The sequence below is a fragment of the Nicotiana tabacum genome, chromosome 15 (assembly GCF_000715075.1).
Source record: "Nicotiana tabacum cultivar K326 chromosome 15, ASM71507v2, whole genome shotgun sequence".
Classification (NCBI taxonomy): domain Eukaryota; kingdom Viridiplantae; phylum Streptophyta; class Magnoliopsida; order Solanales; family Solanaceae; genus Nicotiana; species Nicotiana tabacum.
In genome coordinates this window covers 104,192,240-104,215,316 of record NC_134094.1, presented here as the reverse complement: position 1 = coordinate 104,215,316, position 23,077 = coordinate 104,192,240, and the positions used below count along the sequence as shown (strand labels likewise).

General features: G+C 39.2%; 1 protein-coding gene across 1 annotated transcript; it reads right to left on the bottom strand.

Moving 5' to 3' along the window:
• Positions 1-13,913: 13,913 nt before the first annotated feature.
• Positions 13,914-16,522, bottom strand: LOC142169480 (purine permease 1-like). Its single transcript, XM_075231076.1, has 2 exons — positions 15,690-16,522; positions 13,914-14,377 (listed from the first exon to the last, which is right to left on the bottom strand). Exons 1-2 carry the CDS (start codon positions 16,398-16,400, stop codon positions 14,030-14,032), a joined length of 1,059 nt encoding a protein of 352 aa, XP_075087177.1. The 5' UTR covers positions 16,401-16,522; the 3' UTR covers positions 13,914-14,029.
• Between the last annotated feature and the right edge of the window lie 6,555 nt (positions 16,523-23,077).

The following is a 23,077-nucleotide window of genomic DNA, read 5'->3' as shown; positions in this document are numbered from 1 at the left end:
GGGCCATTAGGAGTCGGATATACATGGAAAAGGCATTGTTACCGATTTATTGAGCTTGGTTCGAGGTAAGTGACTTGCCTAACCTTATGTGGGGGAAATCCCCTTAGGATTTGGTACTGTTGTGATATGTGAGCGCCGTGTACGTGAGGTGACGAGTATGTACACGGGCTATATTGTTGTAAAACCCGATTTTTACTGAGTATCAAGCTGTTTTTCCTTTTAAATTGAGTTATATTTTTTTATGAGTATTAGTCTGTTTCCATTCTTATTTGAGCTATTTCAATATGTGTAGTTATCCTGTTTAGTCTAATATCGCATGTCTACGTGCTTTAATTGTGGTATTTATCAGTTTGAACTGTGTGTTTACTTTTGAGACTACGAGGCGGTTCCTTGGGAGTTCTCCCTGAACATTTACTTTTGAGACTACGAGGCGGTACCTCGAGAGTTCTGCCCGCACATTTACTTTTGAGACTACGAGGCGGTACCTCGGGAGTTCTCCCTGCATACTTATTTTCGGACTACAAGACGGTATCTCGGGAGATCCCCTGCTGTTTATCCCCGTGTGTTGTACTGTTATTTCGCTGTGTTTTCTTTTTGTTAAATTTCAGTCTCTTATTATACTTTTATATTCTCCTGCTTTATTTATTATATACCAGTGGGCCTGACCTGACCTCGTCACTACTATACCGAGGTTAGGCTTGGCACTTACTGGGTACCGCTGTGGTATACTCACGCTTTTTCCTGCACATATTTTTCGTATGCTGATCCAGGTTACTTTTACCAGCCTCATCCTTAGTTGCAGTCGCTGCTGTTTTTGGAGAACTTCAAGGTACATCTGCCCGCGTATGCAGATCCTCGGAGTCCCCCTCTATCCCCCTATGTTGATGATTCTCTTATTTCTATAGACACTGATGTATAGAACAGTTAGAACTTCGTAGAAGCTTGTGACTTACGATGTTACGATGTTCCGAGCGACATCTCAATTGCTTATTAAAATATTTGTTACCGTTAGTTGTTAATTTTAATTTTTGTTTTTATTTCTTTTCCGCAAGTGTTAGGCTTACCTAGTCGTAGAGACTAGGTGCCATCATGACGATTCACGGAGGGAGAATTTGGGTCGTGACAAGTTGGTATCAGAGATCTAGGTTCATAGGTATCGTGAGTCACAAACCGGTTTATTAGAGTCTCGCGGATCGGTACAGAGACGTCTGTACTTATCTTCGGGAGGCTACAGAACTTTTAGGAAATATTAAACTCATTGATTCTTTGTCGTGCGAAAATTGTTGGCTTCAAAATTCTAAACTTCTGTATTCTATTCTCTCACAGATGGTGAGGACACGTACATGCGTATCTGATGACCAAGCACATGTGCCCCCTGCTAGAGCTGCGAGAGGCCGGGGCCGGGATAGAGGCCGAGGACGTCCACGTGGTGCAGCCAGAGCACCCACACAAGCTGCTACAGAGGAGCCCCCAATAGCTCTAGTTGGAGGGCAGACACCCGAGGTACTCGTTGTTGCACCAGCCCTCCAGGAGACTCTAGCCCAGTTTCTAAAGCATTTTCAGCACCTTAGCTCATGCTGGATTGATTCCACTTGCTCCTGCCACATCTTAGGCCGGGTGATAAGTAGGGATTTGGACCGCTTATTTGCTCTCTTTTACTTACGTTTTAGGTCAAAATGCTTAAAGGTATTCCCGAGAACTAATGAAATATGTTTTTTTCAGAAATATTGGGAAACGAGCCAAAAAGTAAAAAATCAAGTCAAAATGGAGTAAAATTTGACAAAAACCAAAACAAGGCAAAAATGGCTACAGTACAGACCGCACAATACTGTATGTGGCCGCAAACTCTGAAGATGCACTAATAGAATTTCTTCACAGAGTGCGGACTGTACAATTATTGTGCTTGGGTAACGTCTAGCTGCTATAAAATTTTCGAAAAACATGCATTTGTGATGAATTGCTTATAAAAATTTAGTTGTTTGAAATATGTGATAATGCATGATAGAAGATGATTTGTTGAATTGATGACTGTGACATGCTTTTGAGACATTGCAACCTTCTTGACTCGGGATTTTGAGGATCCTCCTCAAAATTCTGCCCCAATTTAAATGTGTACTTCTGGTAACACATTCCCCGGCTGTTCCAAACGTAATAAAATCGGACGAACTCGAGATCATGCCCCAGTTTCTGATCATGGGGTAAATGAAGATTTTATTATGATGTGACCGAACCCATAGGGCTGCCTACGTATCCCCTCTTAAACAGGAATCAGGTCAAGCATAGTTCAATTACATTAAATAGAGAAAATGCAAATAATCTTAAACATAATATCTCTTGACTACATCTGAATTGATAGGTTTCGGCCAAATTTCTCCGTCAATTTCTGCAAGTATAAGTGCTCCTCCTGTCAACACCCGGTGAACCATGTAAAGGCCTTGTCAGTTGGGCGCGAACTTCCCCTTGGCTTCATCCTGGTGCGGGAAGATTCGCTTTAGCACCAATTGCCTCGGTGTGAATTGCCTTGACCTGACCTTTTTGTTGAAAGCTCTTGCCATTCTGATCTGGTAGAGTTGACTGTGACATACCACATTCATTCTTTTCCCATCAATGAAAGCTAGTTGTTCATATCAGCTTCGTACTCATTCCGCATTGCTGAGCTCAGCTTCTTGTATGATTCTTAAAGAGGTAATTTGCACTTCGGCTGGAATACCGGCTTCAGTACCATAAACCAATAGGAAGGGAGTTACCCCAGTTGATGTGCGAACTGTGGTACGATATCCAAGTAAAGAAAATGGCAGCTTCTCGTGCCATTGTTTGTAATTGTCCACCATTTTCCTCAATATCTTTTTGATGTTCTTGTTGGCGGCTTCTATGGCTCCATTCATTTGCGGCCTGTATGATGTGGAGTTCCTATGCTTGATCTTGAATGTTTCACACATTGATTTCATCAAATCACTGTTGAGATTGACGGCATTTTCAGTAATGATTGACTCTGGTACTCCAAATCGACAAATAATGCGGTCCCGAACAAAATCCACTACAACCTTCTTAGTTACAGCTTTATAAGATGCAGCTTCAACCCATTTTGTGAAGTAGTCTATGGCCACCAGAATGAACCTGTGCCCGTTTGAAGCAGCGGGTACGATTGGGCCGATGGCATCCATACCCCAAGCGGAGAAAGGCTAGGGTAAACTTGTTGCATTGAGTTCATTGGGTGGTACTCGTATCATGTCAGCATGTATCTGCCATTGGTGACACTTCTGAACATATTTGATGCAGTCTGTTTCCATAGTCATCCAGAAATACCCTTCTCTTAATATCTTCTTGGCTAAGATGAAACCATTCATGTGTGGTCTGCAGGTTCTGACATGTATTTACTCGAGTAATCTAGTTGCCTCCTTGGCATCGACACATCGTAGTAATCCCAGGTCAGGAGTCCTTCTATACAGAATTCCTCTGCTTTGAAAGAAATGGTTGGATAATCTTCGAAGCGTGCGCTTCTGGGTATGGGTAGCAGTCTCTGGGTATTCTCCCTTTTCCAGGTACTTCTTGATATCGTGGAACCACATATTTTCGTCAATATCTTCTTCAACACGAGCACAATAAGCTGGCTGCTTATGAATTCCTATTGGGATAAGATCAATGAAATTCTTGTCTGTGTGTTGTATCATGAAAGACAAAGTGGCTAACGCATCTGCGAACTCATTCTGGATCCTCGAAACATGTTTGAATTCTATCTTTGTGAACCCCTTGATCAACTCTTGTACACAGTGCAAATACGGCAATATTTTGGTGTTCTTCGTAGCCCATTCCCCTAGAACATGGTGTACCAAAAGATCTGAATCTCCGATTACCAACAGCTCCTGAACGTTCATGTCAATGGCCAACCTGAGTCCTAAGATGCAGGCCTCATATTCCGCCATATTGTTGGTGCATGGAAACATGAGTTTTGCGGATATCGGATAGTGTTGGCCGGTTTCTGATACTAAGACAGCTCTGATACCTACTTCTTTGAAGTTTGCTGCTCCGTTGAAGAACATCCTCCAACTATCATATGCCTCGGTGATATCTTCTCCTACAAATGACACCTCCTCGTCGAGAAAATAAGTTTTCAATGGTTCTTATTCTCTGTCTATGGGAATTTCTGCCAGATGATCTGCCAATGCTTGTCCCTTGACTACATTCTAAGTCACATAGACGATATCGAACTCACTCAGCAATATTTGCCATTTTGCTAACTTACCCGTAGGCATGGGTTTCTAAAAGATGTACTTTAGCGGATCCATCCTTCATATGACATATGTAGTGTATGCACAGAAATAATGCCTCAACTTCTGAGCTATCCATGTCAAAGCATAACAGATGCGTTCTAGTAAAGAGTATCGGGCTTCATAAGGCATGAATTTCTTACTCGGATAATATATCGTTTGCTCCTTTCTTCTAGTTTCATCATATTTTTCCAATACGCAACCAAAAGCCCTATCTAATACGGACCAATAAAGTAGCAGAGGTCTTCCCGGTTCTGGCGGGACCAGAACGGGCGGCTTAGATAAATACTCCTTTATTTTGTAAGGATTTCTGGAATTCTTCAGTCCAACTTGTTGCCGCATCTTTTCTCGGCATTCTGAAGATTGGATCACATATCACGGTTGATTGTGCTATGAAGCGGTTGATGTAAGATGTAATTGAGGCGCCCTAAAAAACTCATCACATCTTTCTTATTCTTTGGAGGTGACAAATCTTGGATAGCTTTGACTTTTGATGGGTCTAATTCAATCCCTCAGCGACTGATGATGAATCCTAACAACTTTCCAGTAGGGACTCCGAAGGCACATTTTGCAGGATTCAACTTCAAATTATATTTTCGAAGTCGGTCAAAAAATTTCTTCAAATCTGCTATGTCATCTGAACTCCTTTTAGATTTGATGATAACGCCATCCACATATACCTCTATTTCCTTGTGTATCATGTAGTGGAAGATGGTTGTCATGGCTCTTATGTAGGTGGCTTCAGCATTCTTCAAACCAAATGGCATCATTTTGTAACAGTTTATCCCTCATGGTGTGATGAAGGCTGTCTTTTCGGCATCCTCTTCATCCATCCAAATCTGATGGTATCCTGCGAAGCAATCCACAAAGGATTGGAGCTCATGCTTGGCAAAGTTGTCAATCAGTATGTGTATGCTGGGCAACGAAAAATCATATTTGGGACTTGCTCTGTTCAGATCTCGGTAATCGACACATACTCTAACTTTTCCATCTTTCTTCAGAACTGGCACAATGTTGGCCAACCAAGTCGGATATTCAACCACTCGGAGAACCTTGGCTTTGATTTGCTTGGTGACCTCTTCTTTTATCTTCAAACTTATATCCGGCTTGAACTTTCTGAGTTTCTGCTTTACCGGTGGACACATGGGATTAGTGGGCTTGTGAGCCACTATGGATGTGCTTAAACTATTCATATCATCGTAGGATCATGCAAAGATATCTTCATACTCTTTTAGGAATCTGATGTACTCTTCTTTCTCTGATGGTGATAGATGAATGCTTATACGTGTTTCCTTGACCGTTTCGGAATCCCCTAAGTTAATATCCTAAGTTTCCTCCAAATTAGACTTTGATTTATTTTCAAAGTTATCTACTTCTCTGACAATTTCCTCAGGTATTATATCATCTTCCAGATCCTTTGAATCACTGTCCTTATGTTGCGTTGTCTCATTACATGTCACAGTCGTAGGTTCAACGGGATAGGTAATAATAATGCTGAAAAGAAAAATGTAAAAATAATAATAAATACAAAAAGCAGTAATGCATTAATAAAATCTTAAAAACATCAACAAGTGCAGCTCGATAGCTCGAGAAATTATTTCAAAACAAAATACTGAAAAATGTCTCAAATGCTCAAAACTATTTTTTTAAAGTAATTCATGCATATTTTGCCAGGCTACCCAGGAACTCGACGGGCCCGGGATGGTGTAGTTGTCCAGTTCTTGAGAACAATTCCTTTCTCCATGGTTTGAATGGTAGGGTCTTCCTCCTCCTCCTCCACAACTATTGCACTGCAGTCCATATCTTCTTCATCTAGAAATAGCTTCCTCATGCCAGCTAAAACTTCATCTTCCTCAGACCCCACGTCATGTCAGCTTGATGGAATGTCTGGTGCAGAGATGGTACCGATTGTTCCAGTGGATAATAAGGAGCATGCCATGGTGGTGACCAATCCTGGTATTCCTGCCACGTGTATTCATATCTGAGTCCAAAAGTCGTGCCATGACACTGTGATTGTACGGGTTTAGTGATCCCTTAAAGATATTTGCCGAGGCCCTTGCCAGGTTCGTACCACATCCATAGCAGTATGCTTTCTATCTTGTTGTTCCACCATCGGTCCTTTTCAATTACGTTGACTTGTTCAATGCGATGGTATGTTTCTCCACCCAGCTTTTTCTATTTTCAATGACCGGCACAGTCTGATTAGTGTAGATGGGGTTACTTCCATCTTTGTGGAAGACCACCTCCTGATGATTCCACTCAAACTTCACAGCCTAATGTAGAGTCGAAGCCACTACCCCGACGGCATGTATCTAGGGTCATCCCAACAATATATTGTAGGTAGGAGATATGTCTAGCACTTGGAACTCGACATCAAACCAAGTCGGGCCCATCTGTAGACTGAGGTTGATTTCTCCAATGGTGACTCTCTGCGATCCATCAAACGCCTTCACACTCATGCTTCCTATCTGTATCTCGTGCAGGCCTTTACCCAGTCTCTTCAGGGTAGTCAATGGGCATATGTTAAAACTTGAACCTCCATCTATCAGGACCCTGGCGATGAACTTATCCTTAAATTGCACCGTGATGTGTAATGCTCTGTTGTGACTCAGCCCTTCTGGTGGTAATTCATCTTCATAAAAAGTGATTTTGTGGCTCTCCAATATTTATCTGACCATGTTAGCCATCTCCCCACTAGTGATGTTGGTGGGTACATAAGCTTCACTTAATACCTTCATTAAAGTATTCATGTGTGCGTCCGAGTTTTGCAGCGGCGACAATATGGGTATCTGAGCGAGGGTTTTGTTCAAGTGGTCAACAACAGAGTACTCTCTCACTTGTACCTTTCTCCAAAGATCATCAGTGCCAGTCTCGACAACAGGCGGCTTTGATGCAGCCTCCTTGCTTGTTCCCCCTAGGTTCTCAAGTGTATAAACTCTACCAGTTCTGGTCATACCTTGTGCCACACCTGTTTTCTCCATTTTTGCCTTTCCCTTTCTCCTTCCTTCTGCAACATAGTCCCATAGGATGGCATCAGACTTATAGGATGGCATGGGAGCTACCATCACAGTGAAGGGTGTAGATACCTCAACTTCAAATGGCACATGGGTTTGTACCATAACTAGTGTGAGGGTGACTAGATACGTTTTAGGATCATCTCCCTCTTGAATGAGTCCGATAGACCCCTCCTGATCCCATTCTTCGTCAGTCTCTATCACATTTACTCCCTCACCTCTGTGATCCGGAAGAGGATTGATACGAATATTTGGTGCAGCCTCCTTTGCCTGTATGACCTTAGTATCGATCAATGTCTGAATCTTGTCTTTCAGTGTGCAGCATACATTGATGGTATGACCCTTCATGCTTGAATGATAGGCACATGTTTTGTTGGGGTTGATCCACTAGGAGGAATTCTCCATAACAACAACAGGGATGGGAGTAACATAACCAACGGCCTTTAGTCTCTCATACAGTTGGTCAATGGGTTTAGCAATTGGGGTGTATTGTCTTGGTGGTATGTGGTCAAAATTTGGTCGTGCCTTCTGATAGTTTTGGCGGGCGGGTGGTGGTGAATGGTAACATACAGATTGAGTATAATAGGCATGGTAGGTGGTAGCAGGCTATTGGTATCTGGGGGGTGAGGGTTGGTATGTGGGTGGAGGTGTTTGGTATTAGAGAGGAGACTTAGGACCCTGAGCCACCGTCACGGCACCTATTTCTTTCTTTTTCGAAATGCCTCCTGATTGCAAGGCTTTGTTCGTGGCCTACAGTGCCTCGAAATTGGTCACCATCCCATTCTTAATTCCTTCTTCTATTCTTTCCCCTAGCTTGATGATGTCGGAAAATTTGTGATTTTTAATAACCATTAACCTTTCGTAATACTGCGGGTCTTGAGCCCTGAAAAATAACTTGTTCATTTGTTCTTCTTCAAGTGCTGGCCTTACTTTCGCGGCTTCTGATCTCCAACGAGTAGCATGCTCGCGAAAGGTTTTTGTCTGCTTCTTCTTGAGGTTTTGAATGTAGACAATGTCTGGCACATTTTCTTGTTGAACCTGAATCTATCCATGAAGTCTGACGCCATACTCACCCAACTAACCCACTTCTTTGGATTTTGACTGATATACCAAGGCAAGGAATCTCATGTGAGGCTCCGCATGAACAGTTTCATGCGTATTTGTTTATTCTTGCCTACTCCTACAAGTTTGTCACAATATGTTCTCATATGCACTTTCGGATCACCAGTTCCATTGAACATTTCAAACTTGGGAGGTATATAACCCTCAGGCAGTTCCACATCCGGCTATGATAAGTCTGAAAGAAAACAAAATAATTACCGTGATCGTGGACATGGTCATAGACGTGGACGTGGCAGGGGACGAAACAATTATCGTCATTATGGTAAAAATAAATAGGAGAACAATAAGGGCTCTCAAATTAATCATTCAAAAGGTAAAATTAGTATGTGTCACCGATGTGGTATGAAAGGTCATTGGGCACGCATTTGTCGTACGCCGGATTATTTTGTTAAACTTTATCAAGCATCCCATAGAAAGAAAAAAAATAATGTGGAGGCACACTTGACATTTTAAAATAATGATGATGAAGCAGGTCCCTCAAACAAATATGATTCTAAGGCACATCTTGCATATAAAGATGATGATTTTGGAAGCCTAGCAAATATTACTCATTTAGAAGCTGGAGACTTCTTTGAGGATATTGACTGAAGAACTAATCATCTTACTGGGAATGAAGCTATAATAAAAGTTATCATTTTGTTATGTGTGCAACTAGTTTATTTTTCTTAAGTGTATTTTCCTAATGTATCATGTATTGCTAGTCTCTACATTCCTAATGTATTTCTTAATATATATTTTGTTTGTCTTTCATATTTCTTATAATGTACTTTTTGATTTTTTTTATGAAGAATATGAGAATTTTCCAGTCTTCAGTTGGACTCAAGATTAATAAAGATGATATATGTCTTCTGGATAGTGCTACAACACACACTATGTTAAGAGATAAGAGATATTTCTCTTATTTGGTAATGAAAGAAGCCAATGCTAATACAATAACCGGTAGTATAAAATTAATTGAAGGTTCTGGAAGAACCAATTTATTACTACGAGAAGGAATAAATTTGGCTATTGATGAAGCACTATATTGTAGTAAATCTCAAAGAAACTTATTAAGTTTCAAAGATATTCGCCAAAATTGCTACCATATTGAGACTACAAATGATGAAAAGATTGAATATCTTTATATTACTACAATAATGTATGGTAAGAAATATGTTCTTGAAATGTTACCTGCTCTTTCCTCCGGCTTATACTATACAAGTATTAGCAGGATTGAAACGCACGCCATAGTAAATGAAAAGTTTACTAATCAAGATAATTTTATTATTTGGCATGACCGGTTGGGTCATCCCGGTTCTACTATGATGCGTAAAATAATTGAGAATTCACATGGACATTCAATGAAGAACCAAAAGATTCTTAAATTTAAAGAATTCTCTTGTGCTGCATGTTCTCAAAGCAAATTAATTATTAGACCATCAGCTATTAAAGTTAGGATGGAATCCCCTGCATTTTTGGAACGTATACAAGGTGATATATGTGGGCCCATTCACCCTCCATGTGGACCATTAAGATATTATATGGTTTTGGTAGATGCATCTACAAGATGGTCACATGTGTGCTTACTATCAACTTACAATATGGCATTTGCGAGATTGTTGGCTCAAATAATAAAGCTAAGAGCACAATTTCCAGATTATGCAATTAAGACAATTCGTCTTGATAATGCTGGTGAGTTTACATCCCAAGCCTTTAATGATTATTGTATATCAACTGGGATAACAATTGAGCATCTGGTTGCTCATGTTCATACACAAAATGGTCTAGCGGAATCATTGATCAAACGCCTCCAATTAATTGCTAGACCAATGCTTATGAGAACAAAACTTCCCATTTCAGTATGGAGTCATGCTATTTTACATGCAGCAGCACTTGTGCGATAAGGCCCACAAGTTATCATAAAGTCTCCCCATTGCAATTGGCTTTTGGTCAGGAGCCAAATATTTCTCATCTTAGAATCTTTGGTTGTGCGATATATGTCCTAATTGCTCCACCACAATGCATAAAGATGGGTTCCCAAAGAAGGTTGGGAGTATATGTTGGGTATGAATCTCCTTATATTATAAAATATCTGGAGCCTATGACTGGAGATTTATTTACAACAAGATTTTCTGATTGTCATTTTGATGAATCAGTATACCCAATATTAGGGGGAGAAAATAAGCAGCTGAGAAAGGAGATAGATTGGAATGTATTATCACTATCTCATTTAGATCCTCGAACAAATCAATATGAACAAGAGGTTCAAAAGATAACTCATTTGCAAAATATTGCAAATCAACTGCCAGATGCATTCACTGACCTACCAAGGGTGACTAAGTCACATATTCCAGCTGCTAATGCTCCAATTCGAGTGGATATCCCGGTAGGACAATTAATTAAAGCAAATGAGTTTAAACTACGCTTGAAACGTGATAGACCTATCGGTTCTAAGGATAAAAATCCTCGAAAAAGAAAAGGAACAAATGATCAAAGTGATCATAATACAGAGGTAGTGACTCAAGAAGAGCACAAAGACATAACAAATGATAAAACCTCAAGGGAGGTTCAGGTACCTGAAAATGATAAGAATAGAGAGATCTCAATAAGTTATGTCTCAACGGGAAAAAGATGGAACCGAAATAATATTGTTATCGATAACGTTTTTGCTTATAATGTCGCTATTGAAATAATGCAACAAGATGAGGATCTTGAACCAAAATCTGTTGATGAATGTAGACAGAGAAATGATTGGCCAAAATGGGAAGATGCTATCCAGGCAGAATTAACTTCACTTGCGAAACGTGAAGTTTTTGGGTATGTAGTCCAAACACTAAATGGTGTTAAGCCTGCTGGCTATAAATGGGTTTTTGTACGTAAAAGGAATGAGAAACATGAGGTACAAAGATATAAGGCACGCCTTGTTGCACAAGGATTTTCACAAAGGCCTGGTATCAATTATCAAGAGACATATTCTCCTGTTATGAATGTTATAACGTTCCGTTATCTCATTAGTTTTGATGTCCATGAAAAGCTTGACATGCATTTAATAGATGTGGTTACAGCCTACCTTTATGGCTCACTTGATAATGAGATATACATGAAAATTTCTCAGGGATTTAAAATGCCTCACGCACATAATTCGAAGTCCCGAGAAATATTTTCAATCAAATTGCAAAGATCTTTGTATGGTCTAAAGCAATCAGGTAGAATGTGGTATAACCGCCTTAATGAGTATTTATTAAAGGAAGGTTATATAAATGATACCATTTGTCCATGTGTTTTTATAAAGAAAACAACATCGGAGTTTGTTGTACTTGCTGTATATGTTGATGACATAAACCTTATTGGAACTCTTACAGAACTCCAAAAGGCAATTGATTATTTAAAGAAGGAATTTGAGATGAAAGATCTCGGAAAAATAAAATTATGTCTTGGTTTGCAAATTGAACATTTGGCAAACGGGGCTTTTGTTCATCAATCTGCCTACATAGAAAAGGTATTGAAATGGTTTTACATGGATAGAGCACATCCATTAAGTACTCCGATGATTGTTCGATCACTTGATGTGAATAAGGACCCGTTCCGACCTCAAGAAAAGAATGAAGAACTTCTTGGTCTTGAAGTACCATATCTTAGTGCAATTGGTGCACTTATGTATCTTGCTAACACTACAAGGCCTGACATAACTTTTTCAGTTAATGTCTTAGCAAGATATAGCTCTGCTCCCACAAGGAGACATTGGAATGGAATCAAACATATATTGCGGTATCTAAAAGGGACTATCGATATGGGATTATTTTATGAAAATGATTGCAGTCCCAATCTTGTTGGTTATGCCGATGCTGGGTATTTATCTGACCCACATAAGGCTCGATCTCTAACAGGCTATGTGTTTACATATGGAGGCACTGCCATATCTTGGCGATCGACTAAGCAGTCAATAGTGGCTACTTCGTCTAATCATGCTGAGATAATTGCTATTCATGAAGCAAGTCGAGAATGTATATGGTTGAGGTCTATAATACACCTTATTCGAGACAAATGTGGTTTGAAGTGTGATAAATTACCCACAATTTTTATGAAGACAATGCAGTATGCATAGCCCAATTGAAAGGAGGATTCATAAAAGGGGATAAGACAAAACATATTTCACCAAAGTTATTTTTAACACATGATCTTTAAAAGAATGGTGATATCAATGTGCAACAGATCCGTTCAAGTGATAATATGGCTGATTTGTTCACCAAATCTCTACCGACGTCAACCTTCAAGAAACTAGTGTAAAAGATTGGGATGCGAAAACTCAAGGACGTGAATTGATGATCTCATCAGGGCGAGTTAATACGCGTTGTACTCTTTTTCCCTTATAAGGTTTTGTCCCACTGGGTTTTCCTTGCAAAGTTTTTAACGAGGCAACCAAAAGGCGTATTTCTAAACATGTGTACTCTTTTTCCTTCACTATAATTTTTTTTTCTATAGGATTTTTTTCTAATAAGGTTTTAGCTAGGCACGTTATCTATGGACATCCAAGGGGGAGTATTATAAGAGAAATCAAATTACGCTGGATATCTACTCTTCCCCCATGATCTTCTCAAATGCTTAATGACATATTCAATGACATATTTCTATGCTTAATGACATATTCATTGACATATTTTTATTGACTTCTCATGCCTATATAAAGGCCTTATAATAGATAGGAAAAAACACACAATTGAAGAAGAAATAAGAATCTCTCTTCCTCTCTTTCTCTCTATATCTCTTAGCTTGTTTTTCCTTGTTCGATATTGTTATTTTGAGTTATATTTATAACATAACCCATTTAGTTCTCATCTTTCTAGTTCAAGTTGTAAAATACGCATTCCAATCAATATCTTAATCGTTGAACTTTAAAGAGATTCTCTATAGCTAACAAAAAGTAAGTAATCCTTCTTTTTTTAAATAATGACACTATTTCATATTAGTTTGTTTAAAAAGAATATCACTTTTTAAATTTGAAAAATTAAAAAGGAAAAGAAACTAGAGCTGATAGCCTAATATTTCTGTGTCTCGTTGAAAGATAATTTACCCATCTAAAAAACATTAGTTTGCCAAATCTTGTTAACGATAAAAACTTCGACGGAATGCACTTTGTAGAGGAGGGGATAAAAAGGATATAGTGTTAGAAGGCAAATATAACCCTTTGCCGATACTAACATCGTTAAATTAAACTACTGTCAATGCAGGGAATAAAATCACACATTTATGTTAATTGAAGGTAAAAATTTATAAGTATGTAATATGTGGACTAAATCATAATTAAGTAACAATATAGAAAACAAAAATACTATTTTCCTTACCAGATTAGTACCCCAACCATGACTTGAGCCATGTAAATAGCCATATCCATACTACTGGTTGGCGGGGAATTTTGCATTTCCACTTGTGAAGAGAAAAATGGAGTGAAATTAAACAAATTGGGTTTTAGATAACATTACTTTTTAAGATGGAAGATATATTGAAAAAAAAAGAAAAGTGCTCACTTGAGTTGAATAAATTTCTCGTTTCAACATTAATGAATAGATACGTATTCCACAAAGTAGCGTACATTATTTTCTACAAAAAAAATACAAACTCTTTATCTGTATAGCCGTGAATAGTAAATCAAACAGACTCGGTACGCATTGTTGTCATCTCACTTTTTGGACTTTTGTTCTTCTCCTTCTTTGTTTGTCTGAACTCTCCGTAAAAGTATGAAACGAAACCCCAAAGAGAAAGAAAAAGAGCAAGGCCCTTTTCACCTGAAAAATTTTCCCTAAAGAAAACTACAGCTAATACCTCAGTAACAGGAAGTAGAACTGCGATCATAACCCCAGACATCAAAGAAGAAGAGCAGTAAATGACTCCAATTACACCCACAAAGAAGCACTGCCAAATAATGGTAGTCCATACTATCACTGTATAGTATCTAGCTTCTCCGAGATTAAATTGTTTTGCCTCCCTTGATATTGCCTGCAAATTTCAATCAATATCTTAATCCTTTCTCTTTAATAAGATAGTGTATAGCTAAAACAAAATTAATACCGAGGAAGTATCTATGATACATCATCTTTTTAGGTAAATATGTTCGAATCCAATACTGCTCTAGTTTTCATATATTTTTGACATATTCAAATGTTGATACAACGCATCATGTACGCAAAATATCTTTAATCAATTTAAAAAAAATGTATTCCATGACAAAGAGTATCTCGCCCTGGGGTGCACCTGCGTTGTTTGTGAAGAAGAAAGATGGATCGATGAGAATGTGTATAGATTATCGGCAGTTGAACAAAGTCACCATCAAGAATAAATATCCATTGCCAAGGATTGATGATTTATTTGATCAGCTTCAGGGTGACAAGGTGTTTTCAAAGATTGATTTGAGATCTGGCTACCATCAGTTGAGGATTAGGGCATCCGATGTTCCTAAGATAACTTTTCAAACTCGGTATGGGCATTATGAGTTTTTAGGGATGTCATTTGGGCTGAAAAATGCCCCAGCAGCCTTCATGGATTTGATAACCCGGGTGTTCAAACGCTACTTGGATTCCTTTGCGGTGTCTTCATCCGTATATGTGGGATATGAATAGTTTAGGGTTTCGAGCTAGTTCCTTCATTAATGTCCTACTGCTAATGTCAAACTCACAACTCTTACAGGCTTTTAATTTGTTCTCTCTTGACACTAAGATCAGAAAACTTTATGGGAAATGAAATGAGGAGAAATAAATGAAAAGACCAAAAAAAAATGATGGACTATTGATCGTTGATGAAGGCCTTCGGGATCTAATGGTAATAAAAGAGATATATTTTACGATCTCGATTTCAAATATATGTGACGTAATTTGCGTCTTGACTCAAAATTTAAGAAAAAATAAATTTATGAATATTGGGTCTTCAACATATTTTATAATATTTGTGTGTCTTTTAGAATTTTCAAAACTTGTGATTTTAAACTTTGCATAACATTGTGCAGTTATAAAAAGTTTCTTATTAAGGGTAAAAATGAGAAGTTTAAAGTTAAATACTTTCAAATGCAGAACTGTGTCATTTTATCTGAAATGGACTAATAGTGAAAAAGATTCAAATTAGGTACCCTTAAACTGTAAAGTTCTTTTTATAAGGTAATTATCAATTAATATTTCATAAAATTTACCTGTAATTTTCTCGTAAATGACTTGATTGTGTAAAAAACAATTATGCATATAATTTAAACCAGCAAAAGAATAGTGTAAGATAAACTGCAATCGAGAGTAAGATGCTTGGGTAAAGGGGGAAACAATACCTGAAAGTCGTTATTGGCGATCATTCCAATAGTACAAAAAGCAGTAGCAGCAAAACACATGACCATTTGAATCTCCAATACTAATGTAGCAGTAATAGCTTGCTTTGCCTTCAAGTAAATTAACTCAATACAAGGCAAAATGACTCCATATAAAGCTGCTGCCAGAAGTGTCATCATAAAACCAAGAATATAGGCTTTACTTGTCACACCCTCTGGCCGATCACCATTAGATCGAACACCTAATAAAACAGCACCAACTGTCAGCAGAACCACTGCATTGATAGAGTAGGGTGTGAATTTCAGCTTCACTATGAAGAAAGCACCTATTGCCGTGAAGGCAAGTTGAGCCGCAAGAAGAAGTGAAGAGGTTGACACAGGAAGTTTTGACCCGCCCCACGAATAGAGAAAATCATCAAGACCAGTGACAATACCAATGATGAATGATGCAATGAAAATTCGAGGTGTTATCAAGTAATACTTGGCATTAGCGCCTTCAGTTTTTCGACGATAGAAGTATAGGATGGTAAGAGGTATAAGGGTGAATGGCCATCCAGCAGTTTGTAACCAACTGCTAAACCATACTCTTGAACCTCCTTCGACATAATATAGACGCATCATTAGAGGGCCACCGCAGATACCAACAGCAAGTATTATACAATTAATGAGCAGGAGGATTCTCCTCATAGTGGTGCTTAATCCTTGATGTTCCATACTTTTTTTCAAGCGATTTGGATACTAAGTTGGAGTAGTCTGCTGCTCAGGCTGAATGGTCTTCTTCTTCTACTAAAGTTTGGAATTTTGGATCTGTTGCAGTGCTGAGATCTGTACTCTGCTATTTATAAATGAGAAACATCTTAGTACATTCCAATGATTTGTTTCACGACATGGAGTGGCCCCACTTTAAGAAGGCTTTCTTCTGATTTAATTGATTGCAGTACTAGTATTTTTCATATGATTCACAAGGGAAGGATATAACAATTAAAAAATATTAGAGCAAAGACCAAAAAAGCAATGATTGTGAGTAGTTTTATTTATTATTAAATTGCAGCGTTGAATTTCTAGGAAAACTATTAGCACACCGTGGACTGGACTGTGCCGAGTAAATAGCCTTGCCTATTCTACTGGTTAGCGTTGAATTTTGCTTTTGCACTAATGAAGACAAAAATATGGATTAAAATTAACAAGGATGGGACAAACGTGGGTTTAGTTAAGAATAGAATAATTATGAGTGGGTCGGTAGAATTTTGCATTTCCACTTTTGAAGAGAAACATATGATCAGTCACCCATAAACTTAACGGGGCCATAAACTTAACGGGGAGTTTAGTTAAGTTGTTCGAATTCAATAACAGCTTTTCTTATATGAAAGCGTGTACAGAACCAGAAAGGATCCCCTCCGTTTCGTTTATGTGCACTTTTAAATGTTTCAATTGCCACAAATAAATGTGAGACATGTTTACAACACGACTAATAAAATAAAAAGAAATTAAGAAAAAGGAAATCAAATTTGGATGGCGTCTTGGTATTTTGTTTGGTTCATGTGCTAAAAGAATTTTCTAGCACATTAGTTTGGATACAATAATATTTTAGCTTCAGTAGAGTTATAAAATGACTCGGATGGATGGAGCATACAAACAAAATAAGAATTTTCTAGCATAGATTATTTTAGTATAGAATAATTATGAATGTGCATTATGTAACAACAAAGGCAAAACTTTGTAGTATAAGATAATCATTTTAAACTAATGTGAAACTTCATTTTTTTTTATCGAAATCCATTTGGATTATGGGTCAAATCACATTAAAGGATAAATGGATCTAAAATGAGTATGACCCATATTAGCTTATGTGCCATTTATTTTTGAATTTTTATCATAAAATTTAATGCCATGTCATATTTATGGTAGGGGTTTGAGACAAAATGACTTTTAAGTGATAATGATAAAGTTTAATTACTTTTAAGTGACAAAAAATAATTAAATGATTCTAGTGAAATTGAAAGATAGTTCAATGACCATAAGTGAAATTAACCCTAAAGTGTAAAGACTGAGCTGATCAACAATGCTGTACCTTTGAAAATATTAGTTAAGCAATAGGGGTGTCTTATATTCTTTAACTAGTAAAGTATTGTGACACAAATTAGTGAATTTTGAAATAATATTTTATATAATTTAATCGAGATAGAAGAGTTGTTATTTTTTATATTTTTCCATACAAAATGATTCTATCTTGGCTACATTACAAATAAAAACAGTTTTAAGTGAATTAGAGCTTAGATTATTTATAAGATTTTCTTTTTAAATGATTAAAATGAAAAGAACTTTAAAGGAAATTTTTTATTTATAGATATACGAATATACATGGTTTTAATACATGATACTATAATAGTAGCATATACTAAATATATCTATTTAGGTATTTATTCTATTTGTTCATAAAAGAATAATATTAATCGTCTTGATGAAGTCTAAAAGCAAGAACAAAGACAGAGTCCCCTTGGAATATTTAGCATAAAATGGTATTAATAAATGTCATCGGTCGAGCTCGCCTAAGTCATAGCAAAATTAATGGCCGCGGTGTCGATATAAGTCGTGGTCGAGATATCAATAGAGATCACAGTCAAAATATCAACAAGGATCAAGGTCAAGATCGATTATTAGTAATAAGACTTGTAACGACTAATTTGTCATAATAGGGTATTAAAAAGGAGAATATTCTAGTGAATATTCCTGGTGTTTGTTCTATTAGACTTTTCTAAGAAAATAGGCCTATATATATAGAAAGAAGAGACAATGATAAGGGCATGTAATATTTTTCTGATAAGGAGACTTTGGAGAAGAAGACTCCTTTCGGATAAAAACACAAAGGCTGCCTTTTTATAAAGATTCTCGTTCATGTTATTCCCGACTTTCCCACTAGATCCAAGGATTGTTCATGCAAATCTTGGATCTATCTGTCATTCACCGTTGTCAGGCAGAATATTCATCTTGTCCATCCATTATCGGGTGAATCATTCTTTTTATTTATATAAATGCCATTTATTGACATTTATTGCTGGATATATCTCATTTAATGTTCTTGTTGCAAGAGTATTTCACATTTATTGTCATCAATCATATGCGAACTTAGTCATCTATCGTTCATCCTTACGCTTAACATCTAGAGTCATTATCCTTAACTAGATTTGACCCTTCATTATATAAATTTAATAGTTTTACCGAAGATTATATTTCTTGGTCAAACAATTTGGCACCGTCTGTGGAGATTTTCTAGCTAAGCTTTTTAGTTCCTTCTAGATCTACAACCGGCACTGATTGCTGACGTAAAAAAAAGAACCTTTTTTCTCTCCGCTTGCATAGATCTAACATGGCAGGTAACAGAGAAGGAAGGGTAAGAATTATGAGTGACCTCCGAACCAACCTCATGGATATCATCCATGAGAGCTTAGAAGCAGTGGGCGAGGACACAACGCCCAATGCCACTCCTAGGCGAGGTGGATCACCCCCTCCTCGCTGTAGCATCACGAAATCCCTTGGCAAGACAACCTCTATATCCATGGGAGAGGAGGCACCACTAGCGATAAATAACCTCCATGAAGCCTGGTTAACTGATACACTGACCAGTGTCCTCCATAAATCCGTTCAGGGCATGGCCGCAGTGACTGCGAGAACCTGTGCTACGCCACCAGAGAACGAGCAACATGATCAACTTCCCTCCCCCCCCCGGCCCGCAACAACAGGTATTACTCACAATGTTTTTAATAATGCAGGTAATGACACCCTCACAACCATTCTGAAAAGGATGGAAGGAATGGAAATCGAGAATAAACACTTCGGGACCAATTGATAGAGCCCCAAGAAAGGGTCGATAAAATACCGGGCACTCCTAAGTTATCACCGAAGAGATATGCTGGTTGGTTCGTGGAGTAGCCACACAGCGACGGCGCTGCCCCCCACGCCATACCGAAGACTTTTAAATTCCGCCCTACTTGAAAATATACGATGGCATGACCGACCCCGAAGATTATGTGACCCACTACGTCACCGCCGTGAAAGGCAACGACCTCACAAAGGAACAAGTATCCTCCGTTCTGCTAAAGAAGTTCGGCAAAACCCTCACAGGACGAGCACTAACCTGGTACTCATGCTGGAGCCAAAAAGGCCAAGGCGAGAGTAAATGATATCTTTGCTATCAAACAGTCGCCAGGAGAAGGACTTAGGGATTTACTCGCCCATTTCAACCAAGTGAGAATGACTTTGCCTAACGTATTAGAAGGAATAGCGGTGGCCACTTTTCAAAACGGACTGAAAAGGAATGGTTCGAGAGCGACAAGAAAATTACTGAGTTGGCTTATGAAATAACCCCCAACAACTTGGGACGAAATACATAATGCATACTGTGTCGAAGTTCGAATATATGAAGACGACCTCAATGGGCCAACTAATCGACTGACCTCAGTACAACCAGAATCCAAACAAGATCGGAGATGTGATATCAGAAGAGATCCGGTAACCTCACGGCCAAACCGGGACCGACATCTCCCGTATGTTAGAACTACCGCTATACCCCCATCCCGCCATGAAGAAGGCCCACACCGGTCAAGAACAGGGACTCACCGGAATAAAAGATGTTTGCCCCATTTATTATCCGCTCACAATTTTTGCCTATCACCTACAGAGATCGTCTACGCCATGAAGAAGCTCGTGTCAAAGGTGAAGTAGCCGCAAAAGATGAGGTCAAATCCGAATACCAGAATATCAGACGCCCTCTGCTAGTTCCATCAAGAGCGAGGACACAAAAACGAAGATTGCATCACTCTAAGATAGGAAGTCGTAAATATTCTGTGACAGGGGCACCTCAAAGAACTGCTGAGCGATCGGGGAAGAACTAACTTTGTTAGGGGCGCGAACAACATCAAGGACCGCCGAAGCTGCCCTCACCAACCCGCACCATCTACATGATCATCGGCGGTGAATACGATGCTTCTATCAACAGCGTAAAGTTCACCACTACCCACAAGCTCAAACGGTCGATCATCCACGAACGGTATGACAAACTCGAAGAAAGTATCATCTTCGATAAGTCATATACCAAAGGTTTGGCATTCCCTCACTATGACGCTCTTGTTATTACTTTACGAATTTTAGATACCGACATAAGATAGATTATGCTAGATGACGGAAGCGGCGCATGTATTATCCATCCCATAGTACTCACACAAATGAAACTCGAGGAAAAGATAGTACCAAGCTGCATCACACTAACGGATTTTAACAATGTAGTTAAACGAACATCTGGCAAGATTACACTCCCCGTCCTGGCGGGTGGCATCACTCTAGAGGCCACATTCCACATCATGGATCAGGACACGGCATATAATGCCATAATAGGGAGACCGTGGATACACACCATGAGAGTTATACCCTCTAGCTTGTACCAAGTCATCAAATTTCCAACTCCATGGGGGATATGCAGCATACACCGGGAACAATGTACATCTCAAGAATGTTACCGTATCACCGTAGACTACACGACCACTCAACAAATGAAAGACAAAGAGAAGAAAGCATAGAAATCAACATGGTTGAGGTCGGTAGGCGACGACATCAAAGACCTCGATGTGGCCGAGGCCGTAGGATCGACTATAGAGGACCTCTACCCCGTTCAGCTAGATGCCAACAATCTCAACAAGAAAGCTTACATCGGCTGCAAACTCCAAGAGCCAAGTAAGTTTCAAAAATTCTTAATTGCTAACGCGGACCTGTTTGCTTTTAGCCATGCAGATATGCCAGGTATCCCAAAAGATATCTCCACACACATATTGAACGTCGATCTAATATATCCCCCGGTAATACAGGTTCGACACAAGTTTAATTCCGTAATCAATGACGGGTGCACGAAGAAGTGGAAAAATTATAGGAAAATAGCTCAATCAGAGAGTCGAAGTACCCCCAATGGGTCGCCAACATGGTCATGGTAAAAAAGAAAAATGGCAAGTAGCGGATGTGCGTGGATTTCACCGACCAGAACAACGCTTGCCCCAAGGATTCATTTCCACTACCTTATATCAACCAACTCATCGATGCGACAACCGGGCATGAGTTGTTGAGTTTCTTGGACGCCAGCTCGGGCTACAACCAGATCCTTATGGAGGAAGCGGACCAGGAAAAGACCACCTTCATCACCTTCCAAGGGACGTACTGCTACAGGGTCATGCCTTTCGGACTGAAAAATACAGGGGCAACATCCCGAAGTCTGGTGACGAAAATGTTCAAAGAACAACTCGGAAAGAGGATGGAGGTATACATCGATGACATGCTGGTCAAATCCAAAAAGAAAGAAGATCACATTGATCATTTTAGAGAAGCCTTCGGCATACTCAGGCAATACGACATGAAGTTGAACCCCGAAAAGTGCGCATTCGGCGTGGCCTCAGGAAAATTCTTGGGTTTCTGAGTGTCGCATCGGGGAATCGAGGTCAATCCCGACCAAATAAAGGCTATCGAGGGTATACCAGAGCACTTGACCACCAAAAAACAAGTCCAGAAATTAACCGGTCATATCTCTACCCTGTCAAGGTTCATCTCGCGATCCTCCGATAGGTGCCATAAATTATTCTGCGTACTTAAAAAGGAAAACAACCTCCTATGGACCCCTGAAAGCGTCCAAGTATTGAAGGAGTTGAAGGTATACCTATCCTCGCCACCGTTGCTCTCACAACCGGAACCAGGACAACTTCTCCTTGTCTATCTCGCCGTATCCGAAGTAGTGTGAGCGTAGTCCTAGTCCAAGAAAGTAAAGGTACGGAATCTCCCATCTATTACATTAGCAAGACACTAGTCGACGCCTAGACGAGGTACCCCAACCTTGAAAAACTAGCTTTGTCCTTTGTCGTAGCTTCACGGAAGCTTAGACCGTATTTCAATGCCATCCCATCTCGGTCATCATGACTTTCCCCTTAAGAAGCATTTTACACAAACCCGAACTTTCGGGCAGATTGGCCAAATGGGCCATCGAACTAGGCAAGCACAATATCACATATCGACCGCGAATGGCGATAAAGTTTCATGTCCTCACCGACTTCAGTGCGTGCATACTTCCCGAAATCGAAAAGGAATCCCTCCACACTTCTCAAACACACGACCTCTGGGTCCTATACACCGACGGCGCATCTAACGCGTCGCGGTCAAGGCTGGGACTCGTACTCAAAGTCCCAACTGGCGAAATGATTCGCTAGTCGATAAGGTGCCCTGACATGACTAACAATGAGGCCAAGTATGAGGCTGTAATTGCAGGACTAATAGCCTGTTTGGCCAAGCTGGAGAAATCAGCTTATTTTGAGAAGTACTTTTTAAAAAAATACTTTTGGAGAGAAGCAGTTTGTGGTTGG

Coding starts and splice junctions, on each gene's coding strand:
- LOC142169480 (XM_075231076.1), bottom strand. CDS start 16,400: ATGGAACATCAAGGATTAAGCACCACTATGAGGAGAATCCTCCTGCTC. Junction 14,378..15,689: donor TCGCCAATAACGACTTTCAG/GTATTGTTTCCC, acceptor TGAAATTTGCAG/GCAATATCAAGGGAGGCAAA.